This window comes from Xylaria bambusicola, assembly GCF_022495145.1.
Source record: "Xylaria bambusicola strain CBS 139988 unplaced genomic scaffold F5B22scaffold_18, whole genome shotgun sequence".
Lineage (NCBI taxonomy): Eukaryota > Fungi > Ascomycota > Sordariomycetes > Xylariales > Xylariaceae > Xylaria > Xylaria bambusicola.
Genome location: NW_025953571.1, coordinates 182,287 through 207,487, shown reverse-complemented (window position 1 = coordinate 207,487; position 25,201 = coordinate 182,287). Strand labels below are relative to the sequence as shown.

General features: G+C 48.5%; 6 protein-coding genes across 6 annotated transcripts; 3 read left to right on the top strand and 3 right to left on the bottom strand.

The window, feature by feature from the left end:
* Nucleotides 1–1,787: 1,787 nt before the first annotated feature.
* Nucleotides 1,788–3,871, top strand: F5B22DRAFT_655153 (uncharacterized protein; the record flags this gene model as incomplete). The annotated part of the gene is made up of 7 exons (XM_047979864.1): nt 1,788–2,012; nt 2,084–2,309; nt 2,386–2,442; nt 2,614–2,716; nt 2,775–2,896; nt 2,961–3,210; nt 3,326–3,871. The coding sequence occupies 7 exons, from the start codon at nt 1,788–1,790 to the stop codon at nt 3,630–3,632; spliced, it is 1,290 nt and encodes a 429-aa protein (XP_047831232.1). The 3' UTR covers nt 3,633–3,871.
* A 592-nt stretch (nt 3,872–4,463) lies between these two features.
* On the bottom strand, nt 4,464–6,121 carry F5B22DRAFT_636059 (mitochondrial processing peptidase beta subunit; the record flags this gene model as incomplete). The annotated part of the gene is made up of 5 exons (XM_047977235.1): nt 4,464–4,851; nt 4,901–5,586; nt 5,642–5,719; nt 5,773–5,898; nt 5,969–6,121. 5 exons carry the CDS (start codon nt 6,119–6,121, stop codon nt 4,464–4,466), a joined length of 1,431 nt encoding a protein of 476 aa, XP_047831231.1.
* Nucleotides 6,122–6,600: 479 nt separating this feature from the next.
* On the top strand, nt 6,601–10,483 carry F5B22DRAFT_604944 (raffinose synthase Sip1). The gene is made up of 7 exons (XM_047974819.1): nt 6,601–7,525; nt 7,706–7,904; nt 7,964–8,171; nt 8,232–8,493; nt 8,616–9,320; nt 9,441–9,862; nt 9,929–10,483. Exons 1-7 carry the CDS (start codon nt 6,957–6,959, stop codon nt 10,144–10,146), a joined length of 2,583 nt encoding a protein of 860 aa, XP_047831230.1. The 5' UTR covers nt 6,601–6,956; the 3' UTR covers nt 10,147–10,483.
* Nucleotides 10,484–11,609: 1,126 nt separating this feature from the next.
* Nucleotides 11,610–12,310, top strand: F5B22DRAFT_646114 (uncharacterized protein; the record flags this gene model as incomplete). The annotated part of the gene is made up of 2 exons (XM_047978688.1): nt 11,610–12,080; nt 12,137–12,310. 2 exons carry the CDS (start codon nt 11,610–11,612, stop codon nt 12,308–12,310), a joined length of 645 nt encoding a protein of 214 aa, XP_047831229.1.
* A 35-nt stretch (nt 12,311–12,345) lies between these two features.
* F5B22DRAFT_128698 (Alpha/Beta hydrolase protein) lies at nt 12,346–13,909 on the bottom strand. Its single transcript, XM_047968939.1, has 2 exons — nt 13,345–13,909; nt 12,346–13,288 (listed from the first exon to the last, which is right to left on the bottom strand). Exons 1-2 carry the CDS (start codon nt 13,760–13,762, stop codon nt 12,570–12,572), a joined length of 1,137 nt encoding a protein of 378 aa, XP_047831228.1. The 5' UTR covers nt 13,763–13,909; the 3' UTR covers nt 12,346–12,569.
* Nucleotides 13,910–16,282: 2,373 nt separating this feature from the next.
* F5B22DRAFT_646112 (cyclin) lies at nt 16,283–17,614 on the bottom strand (the record flags this gene model as incomplete). The annotated part of the gene is made up of 2 exons (XM_047978687.1): nt 16,283–17,308; nt 17,432–17,614. 2 exons carry the CDS (start codon nt 17,612–17,614, stop codon nt 16,283–16,285), a joined length of 1,209 nt encoding a protein of 402 aa, XP_047831227.1.
* Nucleotides 17,615–25,201: the final 7,587 nt, after the last annotated feature.

Genomic DNA, 25,201 nt, shown 5'->3' with positions numbered 1-25,201 from the left:
AAGCCGAGTCAGTGTCTGCACAGAAAGAACGGTCATATGACGATCACTTGCAGTCAAAGGGGATGCCCGGACGCACCGGGTGCAACTGCTCGCATGTTTCCAAGCTGCTTCACATCTAAATCCATTCGGCGGCTCTATATAGCGTGGAAATGATGCAGTCATAGTCCCAAATGTCTGTTTGATGCATTTGCCTCACTTGGCATGCCCAAGGAGCATTTAAAATAGACCCCCAAGTACTTGAATTAATTCATACGAGTGATCATCAGGTCTGCGGACTGGCTGAGTAGTACGCAGACCAGGCCGGGCATTACCGATGCCTGATGAAACAGCCTCGTGTGTTCAAGCATGTAAATAGGCAGGCATGTAAGGCAACACAAGCGCGGCAGGAAGGACGTTTGGGAAACATCGGGTGATATTCATCGCACTTCACTCGGAGGTTACCTACCTACCTACCTAGGTACATACATATGTAGGTTCTCCTTCTATTCCCCTTTTTCGTTCCCTAACACAGCCTTCTACTACGTCCCCCCTCCTAACCCCATTTACCTACTCCAACTTACACAGGCAGTACCTACATATGTACCTACCTATTATGTTCACAGGTCGTACAGCCTTGGAAGTGTACGACATTGCTTTTCAGGCAACTACCATGGTTATGCCGTTGTTCCTCAGCTACCGACTACATGTGTGACCTGAGAACATGCCTTGACTTGCTCAGGTCGCGCACAGCCTTCATCCTGTGTACTTACCTAGTTTGTCACGAACCAGATCTCATATTACTGCGAGCACCTGTGAAAATAAAGCATCCCACTGAGGTTTGGCAGTATGCCTGCTGGGTAGGTAGTTAGCCGATTGGCATGTTGCCCCCACGCCTGTGTAGCTAGGTACGTAAAACGATATCGGATTGCTGAGAATTGTAGTTGCTAGGAATTTATGACGGGAAAGGCATTGTTTGAGTACCGTACAACTAGCAATCCCCCGACCCGAGTCAAGATAAGTGTACCCTGCTTTGGAAACACAAAATCCAAGGGTTTGCCGGCGTATCAAACAATGCGGTACATACCATGTGTGTGACGAAGAATATTGACTATAAGGGGTTATGTCATGTAAGAGGTAAGTACCTAACCTTGCCTCATCATCTCCTTTCATGAACACCCTGACGACCGCGCTTGTGCGGAAGCTGATTCCTGCGAAATATACCCTTCCGCTTATTCGCTATCACCGAGTTATAGCCAACAATTTACTTGAGTGACCATTCCTAGTTCAGTTGGGCCCCCATGGGCTACTTAGATGGCAAACCAAGTCCATATAACGAAAGTCTCTCAATACCTAAGATATTGTCATTAATACGGCTGCACGGTTCATGTGCTGTTCCTAGCTCCTCGCTACTCGGGTAGAGCTAAAAGCATTACTGACCAGGAAGAACTACAAGGAGAATAAGGTAAGTGTAAAATTTTCTTCTATATTTATTTCGTCAACGGGCTTTCAGTTCATCTGATTATTCGGTTATTATCAGCTACCAGGAGGAAGCACCGCAGCGCTGCAGCGCCTCTCTCTTATTCACACACCCTTCCCGTTACTTGCTACACTTTCATGGTTTGTATTCACACTGAAAATAGAAAATCAAAGTCTAGTGGAGGTTCGTGCTGTGCATGAACCCCTTGGGTCATCCTACCCGCAAGGATTCTGCAAACTAAGTGAAAGCTACATGGACTGCCACTCACAACTCCCAAGTGATTTACCATACGTCAAGGTCACATATCCGTTTTAACACGCCTGGTCCGAACATGTCTCTCGACAACAGGCACTTGCCCTCAAGATCGGGTAAAGATAACCCCCCAATTAGCCATCCTGTCACTAGATCGAAACCGCCCCTTTTAGCGAGTAGTGGCTCTGCCAATGCTGCATTCAGTAACACATCTTCTGCTAATGACACAAGCAGTGATGATAGTGACAGTAGCTGTCCTGGTAGTAGCATTGACCGGCTATCGCCCAACTTCAACGTATTGAGAGTTAGTTAATCCTTGTTTATTCTAGTGTTTATTCTCTGAATTAGTAGACCGTATAACTGAAACAGTGCCAGGTCAGCAGGGTTCGGCGAACGGTGCGTGGTCCACTCGCTTCTTTGCAAACGCATACCGATCAGCCAGGCGATGTGGACAGTGAAGCACGGTTCACTGACTGGGATGGGGAGAGCTTGGTTTACGCGCCTAATGGATCCTTCGTTGGCTGCATGTTCCCCGATGGCCGCAGCGAAGTTGCCCCTGAAGATTCTATCTCAATGAAGGGTGTCCATAGACGGCCGTATGGTACGTGCGGCCAAACATCGACAGAGATCACGTCTCCACCAAAATACAGAAACTGACTTCTTGCTACGAATTGTAGAGGATGTGCCATACGAGGGATCCGATGATGATGACGATGACGAGGATATCTGCTTGGGTAAGTGCAGCTATACAAAATCCGAATTTGAAGCGCGTTAAAAGAGAAGAAGAAGCGGTTGCTCTCAATGATTAACCCGTCGTGGTGATTTCATGCCAACTATTTATATATACGATATAAATGGCCTAGAAATCCGTTGTTGATTCTATAAGCTAACAGTTCTTGTAACAGATAGAAGCAGAGCGCCAAAGTATGAGGATCGGCTTACCAAACTAGGCTATGTTTCGAGACTACCAGATATTGAAGGAAAGCGACACTATCGCATCGAATTATCGTAAGCTACATTTCTCCTGGAACTGTTAATGACGAACTTACACTGCCTTTATTTATAGCATCGATAAATCACTTGAGGAGGACAAGATCCGTACTAGGCTGGGGACTATAAGCCTATCCACCTCCAGGCTTCCTATGCTCAACCACGACGGTCTTCAACCTAAGCTTGCTTCAGATTTGGGTCAGTTTCTTATCCATTTTCCTAGTCATGCCTCCTATAGACTGCTCACCTATGCATCATCTAGAGGGTTTCAACAACGGATTCTTAGAGGTCAAGAGATCGCCTGTTTCAGGATATGGAGTATTCGCTGTTTGTGACCTTGAACCCTTCACACCTATTCTCATCGAACGAGAGCTTTTTAGTGCCAACTCATTCGACCTTTATGATAAACTGGATGCGCTCACAGAAGAGCAGAGGAAAGCTTATCATGCTCTGCACAATCACAAGCGGACACCATCCGAAGACAGCCGCGCCGCCATTTGGCGCACGAACAGGTAGGTTAAGAAATACGTGGTGTCGCAACCACCCTTCCCAAAACCATTGAGAACCAGCTGTCACTTCAACTGACTTATGTGAAATACTGACGCTTTTCTGGGTTCCCTGCCATAGGTTCTCGATCAGTTCAAGGGGCTCCGTGTTTCTCATATCGTCGCGGTTCAACCACGCATGTGGTGATCGTAACAACGTCGACTACTCGTATGACCGCGACAAGAGATGTATGGTGTTTGTGGTCAAGAAGAATGTTGAGTCGGGCAGCGAGCTGTTCATACAATACGGCAAGGGTCCGGCTCACCTATTTGCTACATGGGGTTTCCGTTGCGCGTGTGGCGGCTGTGCAGGTCTCTCTGAGGACGATTGCAAAGCCATTAAGTCGTCAGCCTGGGGTGAAGACAACGATAACTTGGTGATGTGGTAGAGGGCTGCTAACGCATCGAATGCGTAATGAATGGGATCAACCACGCGATGTTGATAACGACATGTTATCATCTACTATGACAATTTCCTTATAGCTGTTGAATGATCCTAACTAGATTTATCTAACCGATACATATATATCGTATATGGAATGGGTCTGAAACCCTTGTGTGGCAGTTGGGAGAATCAAAGACGAGTTACAGTACCAAGAGAGGAAAAGGGGCATGGGTTATTGCCGGACAGGGACAGCAGGGATTATACAGAGCGTTGAGTTAGACATTATGTCATTCACCGAATTTAACTGCGCTGCCTTATCAACTTCAATATCGATCGTGTGAATCTATATGTAATTGGCCAACGCGATAAGTACCCAAGTCTCGTAATGTTATGATAGAACAGTACTGACTGGCAGATGGCGTGGTGACAGGAACATATATAACGCAAGACCATGTATTGACATAAACTTTCTTCCCTATAATATGTCCGCATCGCCACTTCTAACCACAAGGATATGTTCTAGACAAGTGTATACATATCTGCAACACACAAACCCACACGAAATATACAACAGCCACAAGCACGACGTGGTGACGCACCCAAAGAGCTCTCCGAGTGAGATGGATAGGATAGAATCTGAAGACATGATGATGAGCAACCCAGAGGTGCAAGTTAAACACAGGCTCTAACATATGGAAAAAGGTCTTCTATGATACAACTAACAATGTGTGTGCGGGACCGTAGTAACTGATACACTCTATGAACCGGGTTTTTATGTCACCACTGAATGATTGACCGCCGCTAGCTACTACAACCCACCAACACCGCGATTGATTTAAAAGTTCCGGCTCATGTCGTTCCTGATTCTCTGGAAGTCGAACAGACCCTCTACGTTGCCGACGGCAGTGACGGCGACGTCCTGGTCCCATAGCTTCCGGTTGGCGAAGTCCATGACGTCCTTCTCTGTGACCCGGTCGATGGTACGCTCGATCTCGGCGGGGTCCATCCGGCGACCGGAGGTGATGAGCTGGCGTCCGATGTCCTCAGCAACAGCAGAGGTGCTGTCGAGGGCAAGGAGACACGAAGCCTTCAGCTGAGCCTTGGCACGCTCGACCTCGGGCTGGGTGACGTTGCTCGAGAGCCGCGACCACTCACGCTGGGCGAAGTGGACTAGATCGTCGAGCTGAGTAAGCTTGTCGGAAACTAGGTAGATACCCCAAAGGCTAGAGAAGTTAGCGAAAGTGCAAGTGAGAAAACACGGCTGGACCTTACCCAGTGTCACTGTAGCTTGTAGAGAAGCTCATGAAGCTGTTGGCGAGATCGTTCTGGTGCACGAAGGCGGCAAGCTTGCTGCCCTGGTGGGGAGCGCTTCCCATAGCCTTGTCATAGTTGCCAACGATGGCCTGGGTGACTAAAGCAGCGAAGTAGTCCTCATCGTTCCAGCTGACACCCTCTACAGCAAGGGCAATGTGGGCAGCGCCGATGTTGTCGTCACGAATGCGGACCTCGGAGCCAATGAAGTTGGGCTTCCTCTTGGAGATTAAGTAGGCTTCGTTGTGAGGCGAAGTAGTTGGTAGACGAGAGAAGTTCTTCTCAGCTAGTTCGACTAGTTGCTCGTGGGGGATGCCACCGGCGCCAACGAGAACCATGCGGTCGGCAGTGTAGTTGGTCTTGATGTAGTTGGATAGCTCAGTTCGGGTAATATCGCGGATGTTCTCACGGGGTCCCAGGATTGTCCGGCCAAGGGGTTGGTGCTGGTAGGCGGTAGCGTGGAGGTGGTCGAAAACGACCTCGTCGAGTTGCTTCTCAACCTCCTCTGCCTCGCGGAGAATGACATCGCGCTCCCGTTCGATGGATGAAGGCTCTAGCTTTGAGTTTTGAAGGATGTCGGCCAAGATATCTACGGCCTGGGGAACATCGGAGTTGAAGGCTCGTGAGAAGTAGACGGTGCTTTCGCGCTTGTCGGGGGTTAGCATCACTATAAATCACGGCCGAAATGTGTATTCCACGCACCGAGGTGTAAGCGTTCAGGTGACCACCCATGTTCTCAATCTCGAGCTCCAGTTGATGTTGCGTCCGCTTCTGTGTACCCTACAAAACCGTCAGCAGGGCGAATTGGTGTCGCGGGGATGCGGAGATGGTACCTTGAAGGCCAGATGCTCGAGGAAGTGGGCGGTGCCATTGGTCTCCGGGGTTTCGGCTCGCGAACCGGCGTCGATCCAGACACCGACGGTCGATGTCTGCGCCCAGGGGGAGTATTCTGTAGCGACCTGGAAGAAGACTGTCAGAGAAGCAGGTTGCACGGGGTCAGAAGAGCAATTGGCGCGGGGCTCAGCTTACGGTGAGGCCGTTCTTGAGTGTGGTGGTCTGGGTCTTAGCACCGGCAGGAGACGAGACGGGGGTAGCGAGGCCGCGCTTGAATGGGCGGATGAGCGGGCTGGCAGCGCGGCTGCGCACCTGGCCGAGGTTCAGGGCGAGTCTCCTGGACGCCATTGTGGTGCGTTGGGAGGGTTGGGGTGGTGGGTGATGAGTGAGGATTGAGCGGTTTGATGGAGGTCGTGAGCAGAGTCGACGGCTTCGGCCCCAAAAAGCTCAAATTTTGGTTGGTCTGAATTGACATGCTCGGCTCCTTGTGGCTTGGGCCAGCGGTCGGTGTGGCGCAGAGGCTCCGTGTACTTAGGTACCTACCTAGGTAGGTAGGTAGATAGCCTGACCAGAAGCCTAAGAGTGTGTTCCGGGGCTGAATAATCGCTATTTGATTGGCCGCCGTCTTCCGACATTGACGAGCTGAGTGCTATCTATGTACCTACGTAGATGGTGTTCCCGGGAACTCGGGCCAATTAGGAAGCCCGTAATGGAGAGTCCGTCATCATCCGACTACCTATCTATACTAAGGTACGTACCTCTGAGGCTAGTTCATCTCCCTCTCTCCGCCAAACTCCACCGCAACACCTCCCCACCTCTGCCGCCACGGACTAGCTTAGGATCCTTATACCCGACCAACCAGCCTCACCTACACTACAATATACAATATATACCTGAATGTGCCTAGGCCAAGAAAGCACATGAGTATAGTACCCGCTTGGCACCGATTCTATGTGATCTCACCTCACCCTTCAATCCATATACTTGAGTATACAGGCAAATCTTGCAGTCAAGGCTGCTACACACAATCTGATAGTTGTCTTACCTAAGCATATTCCTAGGAGCTGCCTACAGTGCTGTTCCATCGCCTGATATCACCAAATCCAAAGCATATACATTCATCGCATAGTCTTTAATTTCATATCGCAAATCTACATATAGGTCTCAACACCAGCAGTGAACAATGGTAGCGGGGCTTTGTACTTTCCCACCATTGGGGCGAGTTTCCCAGGTCAAAAGCCAGGTCATCTCTTTCTCGGTCATCCTGGAGGCTGCGGATCACGATGCTGAGCAGCCATGGGAGATGTCTCTCTGGCATTCGTCCGGTGATCAGCCCTGGGAAGAGACCACCTTGTCGTTGGCTCTGGAAAGCGATTCGCCCTCATTCTTACGGCTACTAGACGGCTCAAGTCACGAACGGTTCTGTTATACTGCTGAGCTGCCTTTGGTATCTACTTTACATTTCACTGTGAAGTATCGCTCTAGTCCAACTAAGCCCTGGATATGGGCTAGAGATGAGCTAGGTGTTGACAACGGACTCGTAATCCTAAACCAAGAAGACCAGCACACGCTGGCCAGTGACCTTTCGCATATAATTCAAGATCTGAATCCTGAGTTAAAGGTTAGGTCTGTTGCGAGCCAGACTCCTCGCACACAGCTATGGACTGTTGAAGCTGTAGTCGGACCGTCACGTCACGATGTATCGGCATACGCTGACGTTGAGCTTGGCACCCCTTGGGGTAGCTTCGAACGGTAGGCCATTTTATCGCAACTTGATGCAAAAAGTTTTACCGGAAGTGTCTTGCAGAATTCGACGAGTGTTGGATTTAACCATGATATAGCATGTGGACTTCCTTGTAGCTGATATACTTCGACTTACTCGGAGAACCGACTAGATCAAATAAATATGATGCCTTTGCTAATATTTCTCAGTTATTTTGCATTGGTCCGCCATTCCTCCGCGTGGCTTGGTCCGAGACAAGGGAAGACTCATTTTAGCCTTGATAAAGATGCCTTACTGTGTTCTTTTCTCAGCCGTGAAGGAAAGCATCTTGTTCTATTAGGAATCAGTAACATCAATAGTGTCATAACCCTCCTCCGAAGCTCTGATTGTGGCACAGTGACAATCCATGTGAGTTCAGTCGTACTTGTTCAATCATATAACTCACATAGCTGAACTTGTCAATATAGATTCGCAATGATGAGAATGCAAGCTCCACTGGTATGGTACTAGCGGCTGTTGGTGATAACTGCGAAAGTGCTATTGCAGCCGCTGTTTATCACGCGCGGATCCTTATTCTATCTTGCACACAGAACACGTTGCCCCAAGAGCTCGCGGATCAAAGTGATGATATCAATCCCGAATGGGTACAGGACTGGTGCGATGGCTTAGGCTATTGTAAGCAATCAAGATACTATCACAGCGCTCTATATGTTGACATGTTCACTTTAACAACAGGCACTTGGAACGCACTTGGGCAGCAACTAACCGAAGATAAGCTCCTAAACGCCGTTAGATGCTTGAAGGAAAATAACATCCACATTAGTAATTTGATTATTGACGACAACTGGCAAGATGTGGACTATCATGGGCTTGACTCGAATTCATACGGCTGGAAGAGATTTGAAGCTGAACCTACAGCCTTTCCCAACGGATTAAAGCACACAGTCTCGCAAATCCGCAAAATCAGTCCTGGTATTGAAAAGATTGCTGTATGGCAGTATGTATAGTGAACCTCCCAACCCATTCCTTTCCTTTAATTCCTGATTACACTTCAGCCCAGGACTTGAATATTATTATTTTTTCTCTGTGGAGGCGTTTAAGTCTAACAGTCTTGAATAGCGCATTGCTTGGATACTGGGGCGGAATCTCACCTAGCGGGGATATTGCAAAGGAATACCAGACGGTTAAAATCCCACGGGACGGTTGGAAGGTCTCTGGGCCGATGACCGTCATTGCTAATGCGGATGTCGCAAGATTCTATAATGACTTTTACCAGTTCCTAGTGTCATGCGGTGTGGATGGTGTCAAAACAGACGCTCAATTCATGATTGACACTTGGTCCTCCGCAGATCGTCGTCGAGAACTTACGAACACGTATCTAGATTCTTGGGGAATTGCAGCTCTTCGGCATTTTGGTGATAGGGCTATCTCATGCATGTCGCAGGCACCACAGATACTATTGCGCCAACAGCTGTCACAGATTAGGCCAACAATTCCCGTGCGAAACTCCGACGACTACTTCCCGGATGTGCCGGACTCACACCCTTGGCACATATGGGCAAATGCGCATAATGCTCTTTTCACGCAGCATTTGAACGTTTTCCCAGATTGGGACATGTTCCAAACGGCCCATGAGACCGCTCATTATCACGCAGCTGCCCGGTGTGTTAGTGGCGGGCCTATCTATATCACAGATGCGCCTGGACACCACGACCTTGGCCTAATTAACCAAATTACAAGCTTGACTCCTCGTGGCAAGACCGTAATCCTTCGCCCGAGTGTAGTAGGCAAAACGATCGACGCCTACACTGGATATGATGAAGAGTGCGTGTTTTACCGTCACATCATCCCTTTCTGTTAAACAACTACTCCCTACTCCCATATACCCCTCAGAAACACTTAAAGGCTTGCGATATGGCAATCACTGACGCTTATTTGTGACAGCGCACTTCTCAAGGTTGGGTGTTACAACGGCAGATCTGCAATAGGGACACCTATTCTTGCTTTATTCAACACAACACCACACACTGTAACGGAAATAATTCCATTTGATTCCTTCCCCGGAGTCACTACGTCAACTGAATATGTAGTCAGGTCACATTATAATGGCAAGGTTGCTATAGTCAGGGACAGCGAGTCACGACAGGCTCATCTAGGTATAACACTGCAACGACGTGGCTACGACATCTTCACAGCATACCCACTGACTCACCTGGATACCGATTCCAACGGCCGAATCAGCACTGCTTCACTGGGCCTCATCGACAAGATGACTGGCGCTGCTGCTCTCATTGTCAGCCATTTTGAATTCCTTCCTACTGGCATGGTTTTCTGTACGACACGGCTAAAGGCCCTAGGCATACTTGGTAGGCCAACCCAGACAACTCCCCATTCGAAATGCTTTACAGACACCTTGCTAACCGCGTCTTTAGGGTTGTACATATCTGACCTCCCGCACATGTCGATCAAGAGTGATTTCATGATAACTATTCAGGGCTTACCTATTCCCTTTCACACTGTTACGGTGGATGAGAGAGACGATCATGTCTTGACTGTGGACATCCAGACAGCCTGGAGCGAGATGGGGTTGAATTCTGGTTGGAGTAATGAGGTTGAGGTGAGGATCAATTTCGATGCCGAACATGTCTAAGTACGGAGACTTTCATGTAGCTTTGTGGCTGTATGCTGGTCTCTACTGTTTTCAACATCAAGTGTGCATTTCACATGATTGCGGTACTAGACCAATCCAATTTATGCGAATATTTGCTTCAAATATGAAGATTCTATAAATGCAGTTATGATATCTGAAGTAGCAGAGTGGAGAGTTACTTGGCTCATGTTCTAATGGCCGAGTGTGTCGGAGGTATACTCTGTACGGAATATTTGAAGTCGCCGAGGTTTAATGTTAGCTCGATTGCAGCAATTATAGATTATTAAACAAGAGTGTTTATACTGATACTACACCCCCCTACCAAGCAAATCCGTGCGCCTAATAACTTCCTACCAAACTCCTTTACTTCATAGCTTCATAAAGCAATCAGAAAAAAATTGTAAAATTACAAAAAGACAATTATATGAAATATTGCTCCATAAATAGCTATAGGATTGTTTTTCTTTATATTTAACTACTTGTATGTTTGTCTTATCCAGCATTGAAAGTGGTAGGTTTTGGTGGGAAACTGGTGAGTGCACGGATTTAATTGGTAGGGGGGTGTACAACCAAGGTATAACTCTTTAGATACTGTATAACCACTATATGACTAGGCTACGATAAGGGATGGCTGAGATATAGCTAACTCGGTTTTACTTAGTACTCAGAGCCATATGAACCTTTCATGAACTTCTCGATGAGGTTGTCCCATAGAGCGGTAGTATCCATGGGGATATAGTTACCCTTCGACGTGTATATGGGCTCAAGGGACTCAGTGCGGCAGCTGTAGCTGGCGTGAATCTCGCGTGAGAGCTCTTTATGTGCGATCTAGCTGTCACCGAAGTATTCCAGCAATGTACCAGTGTAAGGAGCGAAGCTAGTAGCACATTTGAGGCGAAGTGTGGTAAGACATCTTCTTTCAGCGCTGCGTTGCTGATGGGCCAGCCACTGAGGTTCATGTATAGGCAGAATACGGTTAACAAACAAGCAGATTCAGTATAACATTGACCGCCCTTGGTAATGGTAGGCTATCATATTGAGGGGGTTCAGTTCCCTTTAGCGGTGTGCCCATTCGACAATGCGCTAGTTTGAAAGGACCTTACACTGCATCATGCAGAGTTAACTTGATCATGAATGCAAGCCAATGATTGATTCAGCAGAGCCTTTCAAACACAACAGCCTGTTCCAAACGCGTTTGCATGTCTTCTATTGTGACAAACGACTGTTGGCTTCCATAAGTTCAAAGGCTAGAGCTCAACGGAAGAGCTAGGTTAGTCAGAGAAGCATCAACAGCCATCATACTTTGGACCAAATCCTATAAAGGTCGGCCTCGGACACACCATCTACTCTCTCAACATATTATCCGCCTCACAACTTCGCTGCATCAACTGAAGCGTTGAAGTCAAGATTCATCAAGAAAATCATCACCAAAGCCACACCGCACCCACCATCAACTTAATACGATGGAGATCTGGCAGACAATCATCGACATCGCCACCGTCGTCGCGTATCTCTCCGCGCTGCGCATTTTCGTCTGGTTCCTCACCTTCATTCTCTTCTACAAACTCGGCATGTACGACCGCAAGCGGGCAGATAATCTTCATCACCGCCGGCGTCGTCTCGTTCCTCGCCGCGCCGGGCATTTTCGTCTGGTTCCTCACCTTCATCCTCTTCTCCAAAATCGTCATGTACGACTGCAAGCTGGCCTCCACAACCGAACCAATCCAGCTGCTATTCATAATGCACGAGATGTCCAGCAAGACCTCCAGTCGGTCTCCGCCGACCGATCAACCCAGTCGTCATCCAACAACGAACGAGGCTCCAACGAAGACGCCAAGTCGGTCTCCACCAACCAATCCAAGTCCTTGTTGTCCATGAGCACACCCAATTCCGATGAAGGAAAATATGCCGAAGCCTCGCAGTCTGATCCCAAGGTGAGCGAGCACGATTTGACTAGCGTCGATGTAATTTACTAACTTGGAATAGTGAGCGGTATTACCCTGTTTCTGGGCGTCAAGTTCACATCGTTAAGACCAAGAAAAACTATCAAGACCACTGCTGGGTTGATCACCAAGTCGTTGAAGAGTACAGAAGTATTAGAGCCACAAAGTCGCTTTCACGCGCTCGCCCACCGCTGCAAGTTCTCGACACACGGGGACAATAGCCATGTTGTCGTGAAATATGGAATTACTGTTTGGTATCGGAAAGTTGTGAGAGTTTCGTGGGAATTGGCACACAATGGGAGTTATTATCGGGATGGTATTCGTTGAATCGCTAACGCGATAATGGTGTTGCAGCTAATGCAACCAATCTTCATCTACCCTGATACCATCTAGATACTCGTCGTGAATAGGGAGACGGCGAATTAGCACCATGGGAGGTGCCCACGGTCATTGGAATCGCGTTGCTGCATTTGTAATGATTCATATCTCTGTTATCGCTGCCCTGGCTTTCTGCGCCAGGAATTGAGAAATCGCTTTCCTACCTTCTGCCCTGAACGTAGTATCATTGTGAAAAGCACCACTGACCGAAGTCCTGAGCACGGGTATTTGCAGCTCTAGACATCTGGCATAGAGCTTCTGGCTGAGTTCTGCGGGCACGATCTCGTCTTTGGCAGCTTGGACGATCAAGATTTCCGGTCGCGTGGCCTTTGTACTGTAAATGTCGGCGATAAGCCCGAGGTTCTTCCAACTGTCGAGATGGTTGCGTAAGAATGGCCAAAGGTACTTGTACGGCACCCACTTTTGCGGGTAGAGAGCCGCGAGCATGGCGCGAATTGATGTAAATGGCGTTTCTAGTATCATTGAGTTCAAGCGAAGGTTCTCGGGGAAAGGCCGCTCGGCCGCCAGATTGGTCGCCACACCGGAACCGATGCTATGACCCCATAACACCACCTGCGCCGGACTTTGGTGACCCTCGCGAGACGCGCCCTGGTGCATGCGGGAGATCCAGTCGAGCGCCGCGGCGGCATCAAGCCGAAGACCATTCTCCGTTGGCCGACCGCGCGATGTCCAATATCCGCGATAACTTAGACAGATCATTGTACATCTAGTTATCTTCTGCTCACTGGCCATCTCTCGTTTCAACATGTTTAATATTGATGACAAGTCCGGGAGACGAGGAGGAATAGACGAAGCATTGCCTAACAGATGGTAAGCTTCCAACTCAGATACGGACAGTACAGAGGTATATGCAAACCCTGGAAGTAGAGGATATAGAGCGTAGTATCCAGTGACCGGGCGCCGTTTTCAGATCCCAGCTCTAGATCCGTAACGCAGAGCGCTAGGTCCGTCCCATCAGCGGCGCGAATTCTTTCCTCGTGCCAGGAAATCCCGCCGAGTCTACCTCTATAGTCATTTATTTTCTCCCGTCGCGAATTTGGAGGTAGACCCGGCATGTAGATGATCTTGTTCTGAAACACCACCATCATGAAGCACTTCCAAGTCCACAATGATACTAACAGGCCGCCGAAGACGAAAGGCGCTAGCGCCGGGCCTTCTAGATGTATATATCTCCTACATGATGATGTCCTAGAGCCACTTGCGGTAAACAGGGTAGATTGTGTTATACCGAGGTGGCGACGGCTAAGTCCGAGAGCCGCTGGGCGAAGAAGCATGACTATTATAGCTCACGATGACAGCGGTTCTCGTACGCTAACAGCAGCGGTCTTACCCGCCGGTCTCGAAAATGAAGTGTTCGTGATTACACATTCTTGTTGAGATTAATGAGCTACGATTTATGACGTGAATGAAATGGCGTAAGATTACCCATGTTGTTAAATGTAACAGAGCGTAGAGAGAAAATGCAGCTGATGCCAGCTGGCAATCTATCATGCCACACGGTGAAGTCCAATTCGTCGACCATCCACTACAAATCGCACTCACAGGTGCATTGCGTATGAGATAAACGTTTACAAGATAGTTCCTGGGGGCTTCAGTAGTAAGCTCAAGATATAGATCATGATAGTATATTGGGGAAGTTTCCATGTATTTAGTACCAGCGGACTCTGCGTTGCCCGTCAATATATTTTGGGCTTGAGAACTGCCCTGCTGGCCCACGCATCTTGCTTGGGAAACGGATGTGACTACGAGTCGGAACGTACAGAACGTCTGAATTTCTAGCTGTCCTGAAAATCCTCCGACTGAATAATCACACGAGTCCCCGTATCTCACATGTTCTAAGAAGCTACACTGCAAAGTTGATATTCTGCGCAACGTAGCTGTGGTTCCTTCCTTTGGAGTGGATTCAAGATACCACTCCAATCACAGGAAAGTAGATATAATGGTGCTGATTGTTAGTTCTATATTCTTCCAACTCTTTCAAATTTGTGTCTTATTCTTATTTTGAATAAACATGATGTTGGCAACAGAATAATATGACACCAGGTATTTACTAAAGTGATTCTACGGAAACCCAATACTCCATAACCAACGATGATTCTAAAATGTTAGCTAAAATAATATTTCTTACCTTAAGGGCATTAACTGTTACTGGGTCATTTCTGCTGGTGAAAGGGATGATCCTTGGTAGCTCATATATAATAGTTGACGTGTCTAATTAAGACTCAGTCATAAATAATAATCATGCTCCAACAATGAGTCATCGAAGCATAATATTTGAACAACGCACAGATTAGAAAAGAACAAGTCCACAACCGAGAAGCCATCATGCAAAATCTCCGATAAGCTAGCCAAGAACGAGTAATACCTTCGAACGATACAATCTCTGATGAACGAAACCTCAGAACTACTTATGATTACCTGGCGGCATGATGGTCTACTAATCATCATTGTTAGATAAAGGCAGCATAAATATAGGTGCATATTTCATGCTCCGTCTCTTAATAGGATTACCTTAATCCTATACCGTACATTAAGATTAGTATTTCCTCAGCTCCTTCACTTGCACACCCTCATTTTTCAATCTCAATAAGAAGAGCAAGGTCACAGAGATGTTGCAATATGAACTACGCTGGCGACGGACGGGTGGTTGAGGGTGACCCGACTGCTATCACAGGAGCACCACGGGAATGTGTTCGACCTGAGATACAATACACCCGATCCGTTCCTTGGAATAAATATGCTGATCTTGAATCTGAACATACACATAAAATGTGATAAAAAGGAGTTCGGTTTAAAAAGACGCTTTAACTTCTCCACATGTTGAGATTGCTTCCACTTCAAGGGCTGCTTCTAATGGAACCGTGCTTGCTGATGCTCCCTTCTGACTAACCTTTTTAGGAAAGAAGTACATTTCATAAAGTGCACAATTCTACTCAAATGGAAGCAAGAACATATCACCCATGTAGACACAAGGAATTGTATGAGCCATGCAAGGTGTTTTTTACTGGTCTGATGTATTTACGTGCGGTGGACAATTAGACTACCATTGTGGAAATATCTGCAAAGTCGACTCAGCGGTCGAGGTACCATCAGATGTATTTCCCCATTTTACAGTTATCTGTCGCCACCAAGAATGAATTATGTCCCCTTAAGGGGGGAACGATGCCAATGTCTTGGGGACCAAGTCATCGTCCTTGGATGAGGAGCACCAACGGGCGCCCATAAATATCTCGCCGCAGTTGAAGAGGATAACATGCAAGCAGGTTAAACCTGGGAAACATTGCCCATGCATGCGTTTACTCTTGTTGATGAATCCGTCGCAGTTCACTGTGCCCTATTAGGCACCCTAACAATCGAGCAATTACTTCTCCTAATTTTCTTCAACTATTCCGCACAATGGGAACGTTTGCTCGCGCACATTTTCTTTTCCTCCCTTCAATCTGGGCGTTTCTGTATAAGGGAAAAATGCTGGTGGACGGCCGAATTCGCAAAGCTGAAATCAGATTTTTTTTGTGAGATGGCAATCGATCGTCGTTTTGATGCAAGATAACTCGCGCAAGGGGTATGACTGAAAAAATTTAAAGGAAATGAGCTCGAATCAAGTCGCTAATGCCATGGAGATGTCCTTATCCGTCAATTTATGCAACAATCTTTCTTTTTTTTCTTCCAATGGTACAGGTCGTGCGGTGTGAAACTGGCAGTGGTGCCCGGAATGTCCTCGAAGGGTCGAAGACAGATATAGACTGAGATACCCTAGCCACCGCGGACAACCCAGGGATCGAGATGTAGGGCTCCTAAGCCACCATCTGGCCCTGGTATTTGTCGTACGGGTATGCGGCATAGTGTTGCTGCTGTTGGCGTTGGGGATATCCAGTCATGGTAGGAACTTGAGGTGTGGGGGTAACGGGACACCTAGGTGGAACATATTTGTTCATAGGGTCTGCTGCGGTGAAACAAACACCATCGGGTGTGATGGGCGGTGTCATGTAGCCATCGGCAGGACCAGGGTTGGCACCACAACCTTTTTGTGGGGTGTTGTATATAGCAGAGTGGCTGGAACTCAGAGTCGGCTCGGCAGGAGGAGAGGGAGGTGCTTGTTGTTGTGCTCTCCTGGAAATGGCGGCTTGCCGTTCTAGGAACTCGGCGAGACTCGACGAAACACGAGACAGACCGGGACCAGAGTACTTCCTTGATAGCGTGATAGAAGGATGATGTAGATGCTGCGAAAGCGTCAAAACCGTCAAGTGTTCAACGTTATCCCATGCACCATCATTCACTTCTGGTCGTCCGAGTATAGCTCTAGCGAGGGCGAGAGAGGCTCGGGCCATGATCGACGGTTTCGTGGAAACAAAATCGGGATGATATAGCGCAATCTCACAAAGATATGCGGCCATATGCTCGACTTCTCGGTCATCTCCCTCCTCTGCTATGATCAATTGGGCAAACAAGTCGACAGTGGGATGGCCGATAACCCAATCGAGAGTGTTGAGCACATGCATCTCCATCTGAGTAAACATGCCAGAATCGTATAATCCACAGCACATATTATTCAGCTCGTTGATCTGAGGTACTCGATCTTTCTTGTCTCCATACTTGGCAGCAATCAATAGTGCTGCACACCCAACGAGTTGATAGTGCTGTTTGTAGACTACTCGCTTTGAGCAGTAGCGATCTAGCAAGTTGATCGTCAGAAATAAAGTCTCGGGTAATAGTGCAAAGGCAGCGTGAGCCTCAATGAGGAAGTCAATCAAGTATGGTCTCATAAACCACTGGATTTCTCGCTGCATATCGATGAGGTTGGCGTCAGGTAACGTTTCGTCCTTTGATATTTGTTAGTCATCACCCTTCGCTTAGAAACCCTCTATAATATGATGCACTCCGGTGCTGATAACGTGAGGTTGAGGAACTTTTGTGCGACATCATAACTACCAAAAATTACTTACTTCCATGTGTCTCATATGCTGCATGATATCCTCGAGGTACTCATCGCCCGCAAGACGCGAGAGTTCATTGGCGATCATTTCTTGCCGATTACGTGCCAATATTTTGGCAGCATCCCTCATATTGATGCGCCGCGGCTCATCGGTCTCGATGAAGAAGCCATTGTCGCTTGAGTCGTACGCCATGATGAATGTAAAAAGCTGTGAGACAATTGAGACGTGTGGTTCGGAGGTAAGGTAAGAGTGGAAAGAGTGACGGTCAGGTTCTCCAGGAATCTTGGTGCTTGAGTGAGCGTATTAAGTTGGTCGTCGCAGTTGTTGAGTAGAAATGAGCGTATTATCACAGATGGACAGACCGTATCAACATTAGGTAATTAAAGAGTGTGGTGAGTATCTTGAAGAAACAGAAAAAGAAAAAAAAAGAACGACGAGAGGTCAAGATGGCTGCCGCGAATTGGTGGTGTTCGAAGGAACCAGGGCCGGGGAGTAGACCCTCTTTAAAAGATGCTGAGTGAATGGCTCTAAAGAAGTTCGGTCAGCCCTAGAATCAGGTACAATGCATGTAAATTGCAGGGAAAATGGGGACGCGCTGAATGTGCTACAAGCAGGGACACAATATAGCCATTATGAGTCGAGTATTGGCCGATGTGGGGGAGCTCCGGCACGCGACGAAAGTGTGTCTCTTGTCAACCTTAAAAAGGGACTCAGATAGCCATGTGTGCAGATACTGGTGTGCATTGATCGCAATAGACTATGACGTGGGCAGTTAAGGGGGGTTATTTAGGAAAGAGGTCTCCCTTACCGCCACGATTAGTCGCTAGGAAATTAAACGATTCCTGAGCACGGTGGGAACAGCGAGTTAACGGGTCCCACGAGGCAAACCTTTCTGCTCAACACAGAGAAGAAGCGTGCGTGTAGAGAGAACCGTTGGGTCACAGGGAACCTTATCGGCATGCCACTACAAGAAACGAAACGCATCAGAATTATTTGACCCCCAAAAACTGCTGTAGACCTAATACCCTTCAATACCACATACCTCTCTACACAAGCGACGCTTCTATCAGGAGATAGTCGTTCAAGTGACTGGGCTCATATAGGCTCGTAGGCAGGATGCTCCAGTCAGAATCAGACTCTAGCGTGTAGAGTCCGAGACTGATGTGTCTGGAGTAGATCCACTCTATTTGGGGATAGCCAAAGTCAGATTCCAAGTACCGCTGGCACGAAGGACCGGCAGAACTCTCTCTCAGTCGGGGAGGGAGAATCGACCGAGGAATGAGTAAGGGTATCGACCGCAGATTTGGGTGCTGACCCAAAAGGGGGAGAGCAGGTGGAGGTGGGGGGATGGGATGAGCCGAAGGGAGGGAATGTGGTGATTTGAAGATTCCTCGTCAAAAAAAGAGAGATTAATTGCGAGGAATTCCAGTTAGAAGAGGGACGATGGGCGCGGTTGAATAGTCGAGGAAGGAGTAGGATGTCTAACGAGCAGGATAGGGACTCTATCTGCTATATGAAGTCGTTGCTGACCTTTTTGACTCTTTTTTTCGTTCCCAGACAAACCAGCAACCTTGGAAGCGGCACACTCTCGAGCTCGACCTCTGTTCCTATTCGCTTTCGACTAGTGGCGGGCCCTAAGGGGGTTTATCTCTCCTCCTTCCCTCTCCTTTGCATTGAACAGGGAGACTATAGCAGGGAGGCAAGTCTAGAGAGAGAGAAAGAAGGAATAAATCGGATGGAGGAGGACGGAGAGAGAGGTGAAGGGGAGGAGAGGAGAGTCGACCTCGAGTTGGAGGAGGATGCAGGAGATGAAAAAGGATTGGAAGAGATTGGTGTTTGGGAGCGCAGGTACTTTTAAGACGCCCACGGGTACGAGAGACACCAGCAAGAGAGAAGAGCAAGCGAGAGAAAAACCCACAGCTACACGGGGCCATGTACCTCCAGGCGACGTATGTGCCATGCTGTGACCAGCTGTGTCTCTGCTGTAGGTACACGGCGGACAGCCTCCACGACTATGTACCGGGGAGGTACCGACATGGATCGTGGGCGTGGGTGGTGGATGGTGGATGGGCACTAGAGACAGATACAGCATCCAGATACAGGGGGGACGGGGCAGGAGGCACAGAAGGGAGAACCACTGCACTGCACGCTGCACACCACTGCAGCACCAAGACCGGGATGGCCCAGTATAACAAGCGTTGTAACGCAGGGGCTAGCGACCACCGCGACACGGCACGACCTGTGAGAAGCCAGAGACCAGCGATGGATCAGTGATGGCTGAGATGCAGGTCAGAAGTACCTTCAGCTCCCCAGAGCACAGTTTGCTTGGATCACCTCTGACTGTCTCTGACTGCTCCGACTGCTCTGACTCTCATGTCACGTACTGTGCCGTACCCGCGTCGGGAGGCACAGTAGCCCGTGCACCGTGCCCAGCTTCCTAACGAACTCGTGTACCTGGGGCACGCTTAGGTACCTGACCAGACACCACTAACTCTGCCTAACGAGTCCTAAGGAGCAACTGTATCGTGCGCTAACAGCAGAGCGCCGGGTCACAGTGCCGAGATCTGGAATCCGCACGCACGGAAGGACTCGCACTACTTATGTACTTATGAGCCTGTCTTCTACACACTGTATCTTATAACGTGTGTTTTGTTGGGCAGCCCAAGCCACAGATGGCTTTACTGTAAGGTTAATGGGATTTACTACATTAAGCATATTTAATAAAAGCCCACCTCCCCTAACCCATGTATATATATTGTGACGGTGCTTTGGAAGAGCAATACCGACAATGGTTACGATGATGTATGGTGCGTAGCGTAACTGTAATCCGGTGCTGACCCCATGTTAGCCTAATAGGTATCCGCAGGTTGTACGGGCTTGTGTCAAGAGAGTAAGAAATCCTGCCTTAAAACAAATCCCAGCCTCGCTACCTCTCTCTACCTGCGCTGCACTAGATTCAAGTGTCTAGGTATCTTAAGCTACCTAACGGACAGCTAGTAAGATAGAAGAAATGCACCTAACAAATCCTGTTTCCAGAGAAATACAGTGTGAGGCCAAGACGGCACAGTATGAAATAGATTGAGACAAGCTTGCGAGGAGAGCCTGCCCAGACCTGCCTACCGCTGCAGTGGATTATAGTGCCTACAGGTACCTACCTACTGTACATACGGTAGTACATAAAGTAGGTATCATAGGTACCTGCTGAAGCTGGCAGGTTATCATAATTAAGCGTGCCGTCTCCCTATGGTATGTCCTGTCTCCGCCTCTGAGCGGTGTAGATGATTGATTGTACAGGTTAAAGAGGTAATAACTATTGACTGGCTCTCCGGCTGGCTTGCTCCTGTTCCAGTTCCATCTGTTCGGCCGAACAGTCAGGCACGCAGTCAGTTGCCAACACTAATTAAGGGCCGACTATATGGTTCGCCGAGGAAACAAAGGCCTTGATTGCGAGTCGTGACATGGTAGGTATGCCTACCTACAGTAGTGTTATGTACCTTGCTTACAATGTAAGAGACGCCAACGGTCTGGTTCCGCATTGGATGCAGGACTAGAAGTACCTAGGTAAGGGCTGGCCGTAAAGCATTGCCTGCCAGCCTATACGCAACGTACTGAGGACGAACTTCATACGCCCGGCCCGTCGGGTGCGAGCTTCAAGGCATGCAGTAATGGTAAGCACGTGTATCATGATGTGTTGCAAGGTAGGTAGGGAGGGAAATGTAAGTATGCACTCCTTCGAGCGTGGAGGAAGAATCTTTGGAGATTACAGTATTACAGCGGTGTAGGTCTGCAGCAAAGGTACATACATACACACCTGCATACATATAATAAATGTATGTATGCCGACAGTGCCTTGGAGCAAACAAAGTAACTGTCTACAGCAAGTACAACAATATGACAATTGTCAAACAAACGGGTTGTGGCTTGACATGTTAAGGTAGTCTGATAGACGTTTGCAGGTTGGCATTGTTGAGGTACGGTGGAAGCACTACTCCGTAAAACCCGCACTGTTATTAATGCACGCCTTGTTTGTAGAATGTACGCATCATCTTAAATCGCCAAGACGGTTTGATCCATGCGCTTTTGCTGGACATTAGTGTCGACAATGCTTCAGAGATTACCATCCATAGGTAGTCCTCTAGTACTACCGTAGGTATTCGAATAATGTGTCAATGTGGTGCTTTGCAGATGGCGACGGTGACGACGAACAACCTCAACCGGCCAGTCAGTAGTCATTGCATAGTCGTAACCAGGCCTACAATAGAGACTGCTCACCTGATTATGCGTTGTTCAAGCTGGCCCTCCATGGCCTCTGCGACCGAGGCCAGCGCTTCAGGTACACCAAGTAAGAGGTAAGTAAGTACCTACATACATACATATGGATCATCACGGTCCAAGGAGCTGAGCAAGTGGTGCAGTGCCGGTGCTACAGTGGCCGATTGAGATATGCACGTAATATTACACCCTCAAGCCTCCACGCGCAAGTCCCTACCTACCTGGTACCGCCAGAACTGCAATGCTCTGATTTGTGCCCAATAGTGCGTGTGTGGTGCATGTGGCTCGCTCCACCAGATAACCTGTGCAGACTGTGGCCTGGCTTGGGTCTTGGTCTTGGGCTTGAAAACATCACGATTCCCATGTCTGCGCAGTAGTCTAGTGCATAATTTGCAGTCGCCGATGGCCGCAACACTCCGACGAGTTGTCGTCGTACCTTGTCCATTTTCCGTGGCCGGATACCGACCATGTAGGCCATGAAGAGACCTTTTCCAGGCGCACTCAACGCTCCCCACATGAGGTTGGTTGGTATAGGGGAGCCCGTCCATCAGTCAATGAATCAGTTGATAGAAGCTTGAGATGGTCGGCTTGTCGCGTTGTCGGCGACCTGTCTAAGTACATCAAAACAATGGCCGTATCGTATCATGCATGCCTTGTTCGTGTCACCATGTCAGAGAGGCTTAAAGACCATCTCAGAAATGGTCTCATCTTTATACTTGGTATACACGATGGACCCTTGCGCTCGCTCACATTAAACGACGCGAGTGGGAGAGAAAGAGAGAGAGAGAGAGATTGTACGCATCTGTACGCACTCTACGCTAGTAGTATAACAGCACTGTAACCATATGGTAGGGCTCAATATCTGTCCAGTCATATATGCCAGCATGGGAGATCTTCTCCAAAGTGAGAATCTATAGAGATGGAGAAACAAGATTGCAGCTGACCAGGTTAGTGCTGAGAACGGCCAATACCACTGCAGAACCACTGTACACATTGTTGTAGGTAGATAATGAGGACAGCAAGAATACTTTTGAAAGGATTGCACCGCCAGTCTAGCATCTGCATAGTTACACCAACAGCTCTGTACTATATAGCTACCGTATTGAAAGGATACTATTGTACTTAAGGATGGGGGAGAGGTTTTCTTCCTTCCAACGCCAATCGTATCAAGCCAGCCATACTGTAGAGATCTCCAACTTGGCGTCGCACATGCTTTCATACTTTGGTATAGCGCAATAGTAGGGAGAACAGCGTGTCGGTAACGATGATGAACAGGTAATGACGATGTTGATGATGATGATGCAATGTAGATCGATTGACAGCCTAGAGACTGTAGTGTTCATTGTTGCTCGCAATGATTAGCCAGTTCCAAAGTACACCAAGGCGTTTGCGGTAACAGCCTAATGCACACAAGCAACGCCTCAATCTCTCTCGCCTACAAATCATAACTGGACCTGTGTGCTCAGATCCGCGTTTGCCCTGCACAGTAAGGAGCCGGCTGGACCGCAATTTCATACACACGCCATACCGAAACGTGCTAGATCTCCGAACCACTTTACGCGCTTCGCGGGCGCGCACTCCCACACGGAAACAGGGCCAGGTTAACAGCATGAGCAAGTTCTGTTGTAGTAGCACGACCAGCGTCGCACCCGTCGCACCCGTTGCTGGCCGTAGTTAGGGCGAGGTACTGTAGGGAGCGAAAAGCTGGGGAACGTCAGGGGAGCACATCTCTGGCTACTACTGTATTGGCCTGGAGTCGCTTCAGCCTTTTAGGACGGGATTCCGCAAAGAGTACCTACTTACTTCGTACGGGGGGACAGCTGGGCGGCCGGCCCATTCGCGCCAGTGCGGCCTCCATCGCCAACAGCCTTGGAGCCAATCAATCCGCGCCGACGCGGTCTACACGACTTTTGCAATCAATTAACCAGGCGTGTCGTGTGTATCAATAGGATCCGTCCCGCTGCAGGCCCGGGACAGAAACACACCTTCTGAATCCATCCTGCTCTGCCCTAACCTACTAATAGTAGGCTCTAGCTAGTAATAATATACGACGAGTCCAGGCTCTATCAGCTCATCACTTCTCTCCCCCCTAACCACCAATGGCACCAATAGCACGCTTCCAATCCCGAGCTTGGTCGGGAATTGAACAACCGCTACTCAGCCTGAACAAGAGACCTGGAGAAGGAAGGCCCCCGACCCCGCAGGCCACTGTCGTCGAAGACCTGGATTCGACTCCCAATTGCTACCTGGTCTGTGCTGACGATGAGCAGTGAAGGTGAAGCATTGAACCCATCATAGTGTCGTCAGTAGCAAGCCTGGTTATGTGGCCTGATGCTCACTCAGTCTGTGGCTGGAAACTGCTGATACCCCCCCCTTGGTGTGCCGTCTCCTTATTCGGCAGGACAGACCATCCGTTTATACTACATAGTAGGTAAGTACGTACTTATTTCCTCCTCCTTCAAGTACCTAACTGCGCATTGCTTACCTAGGTATGTACAGCGGTGTCGTCTAGGTATCGCCATTAGACATACCTACCTACCTACCTCAGAATAAGTAAGTCAGTCATAATAAGTCCTATGCATCGAGAAAAAGAAAAGGGGGTCGTTGATGATAAGACATTCCATTATTGCGCTACCTACCTAGTTGTTTCCTAGTGCGATGGCGAAAAGGAGACAAAGAAACTCTGACATTGCGCCACGGCGCGAGTTTGGCAACGTTCAATCAATATCACCGCCTTTAATCCGCAATAAGTGCATTCTTATGCTAAACTAGATATCACTATTGTATTTCATTTCGTTGATCTCGAGGGATCCCCCCGGGTCGTACCGCCCTACTACTATATACGAGAGGTAGCGTAAGTAGGTAGGTACGGTACTGTATCACCGTCATGACAGTTGCGTTCCCTTTGTGTTAGGTAGGCATTCTGCCTCACTTTGTGTAAAACGATACGGGCCGTTGAGAGACGGTGCGTACGAATAATTCATGGCATTATGCCTCCTCCTATATTCTTTGCTACGCCGAGCGTACAGTACCTTGGTAGGTAAGTGGATACTCTAGAAGGAACGGCGCACCCCTGCTGGCGTGGGCACGCTTCTTTCTCCTCCCTGCGTCTTGTTCGAAGAGCCGAAGTCACATCAACATATAGTACGGTTACCACGCATTCGCATGGCATAGCATGGCATCGCCGCATCGCATAGCGTTTGATCCCACAAGCCAGCGAAACCTCGTGTCCCGCCAATGCATTGCCTGTCCCACGGGGGCAGAGGGAGGGCTGCAAAGAGCTGCAAAGTAACTCTAGGCTCGGTCCCGCATCCCCAGTATGGAGGAAGGAGACAATAGCAGTCCTGGCTCCTCTACCTAGATAGTGTGATAGCCACGAGAGCCTTAACCTCTTACAATATTGTAGTATGGGAGGCATTAGCCTACTCCCGCTTGGTGCTTTGGCAGAAACACAGCCCTGCCTCTGTTTCGAGCGCCTTGTCGAGGGCTAGCATTCTCTCTCTACCT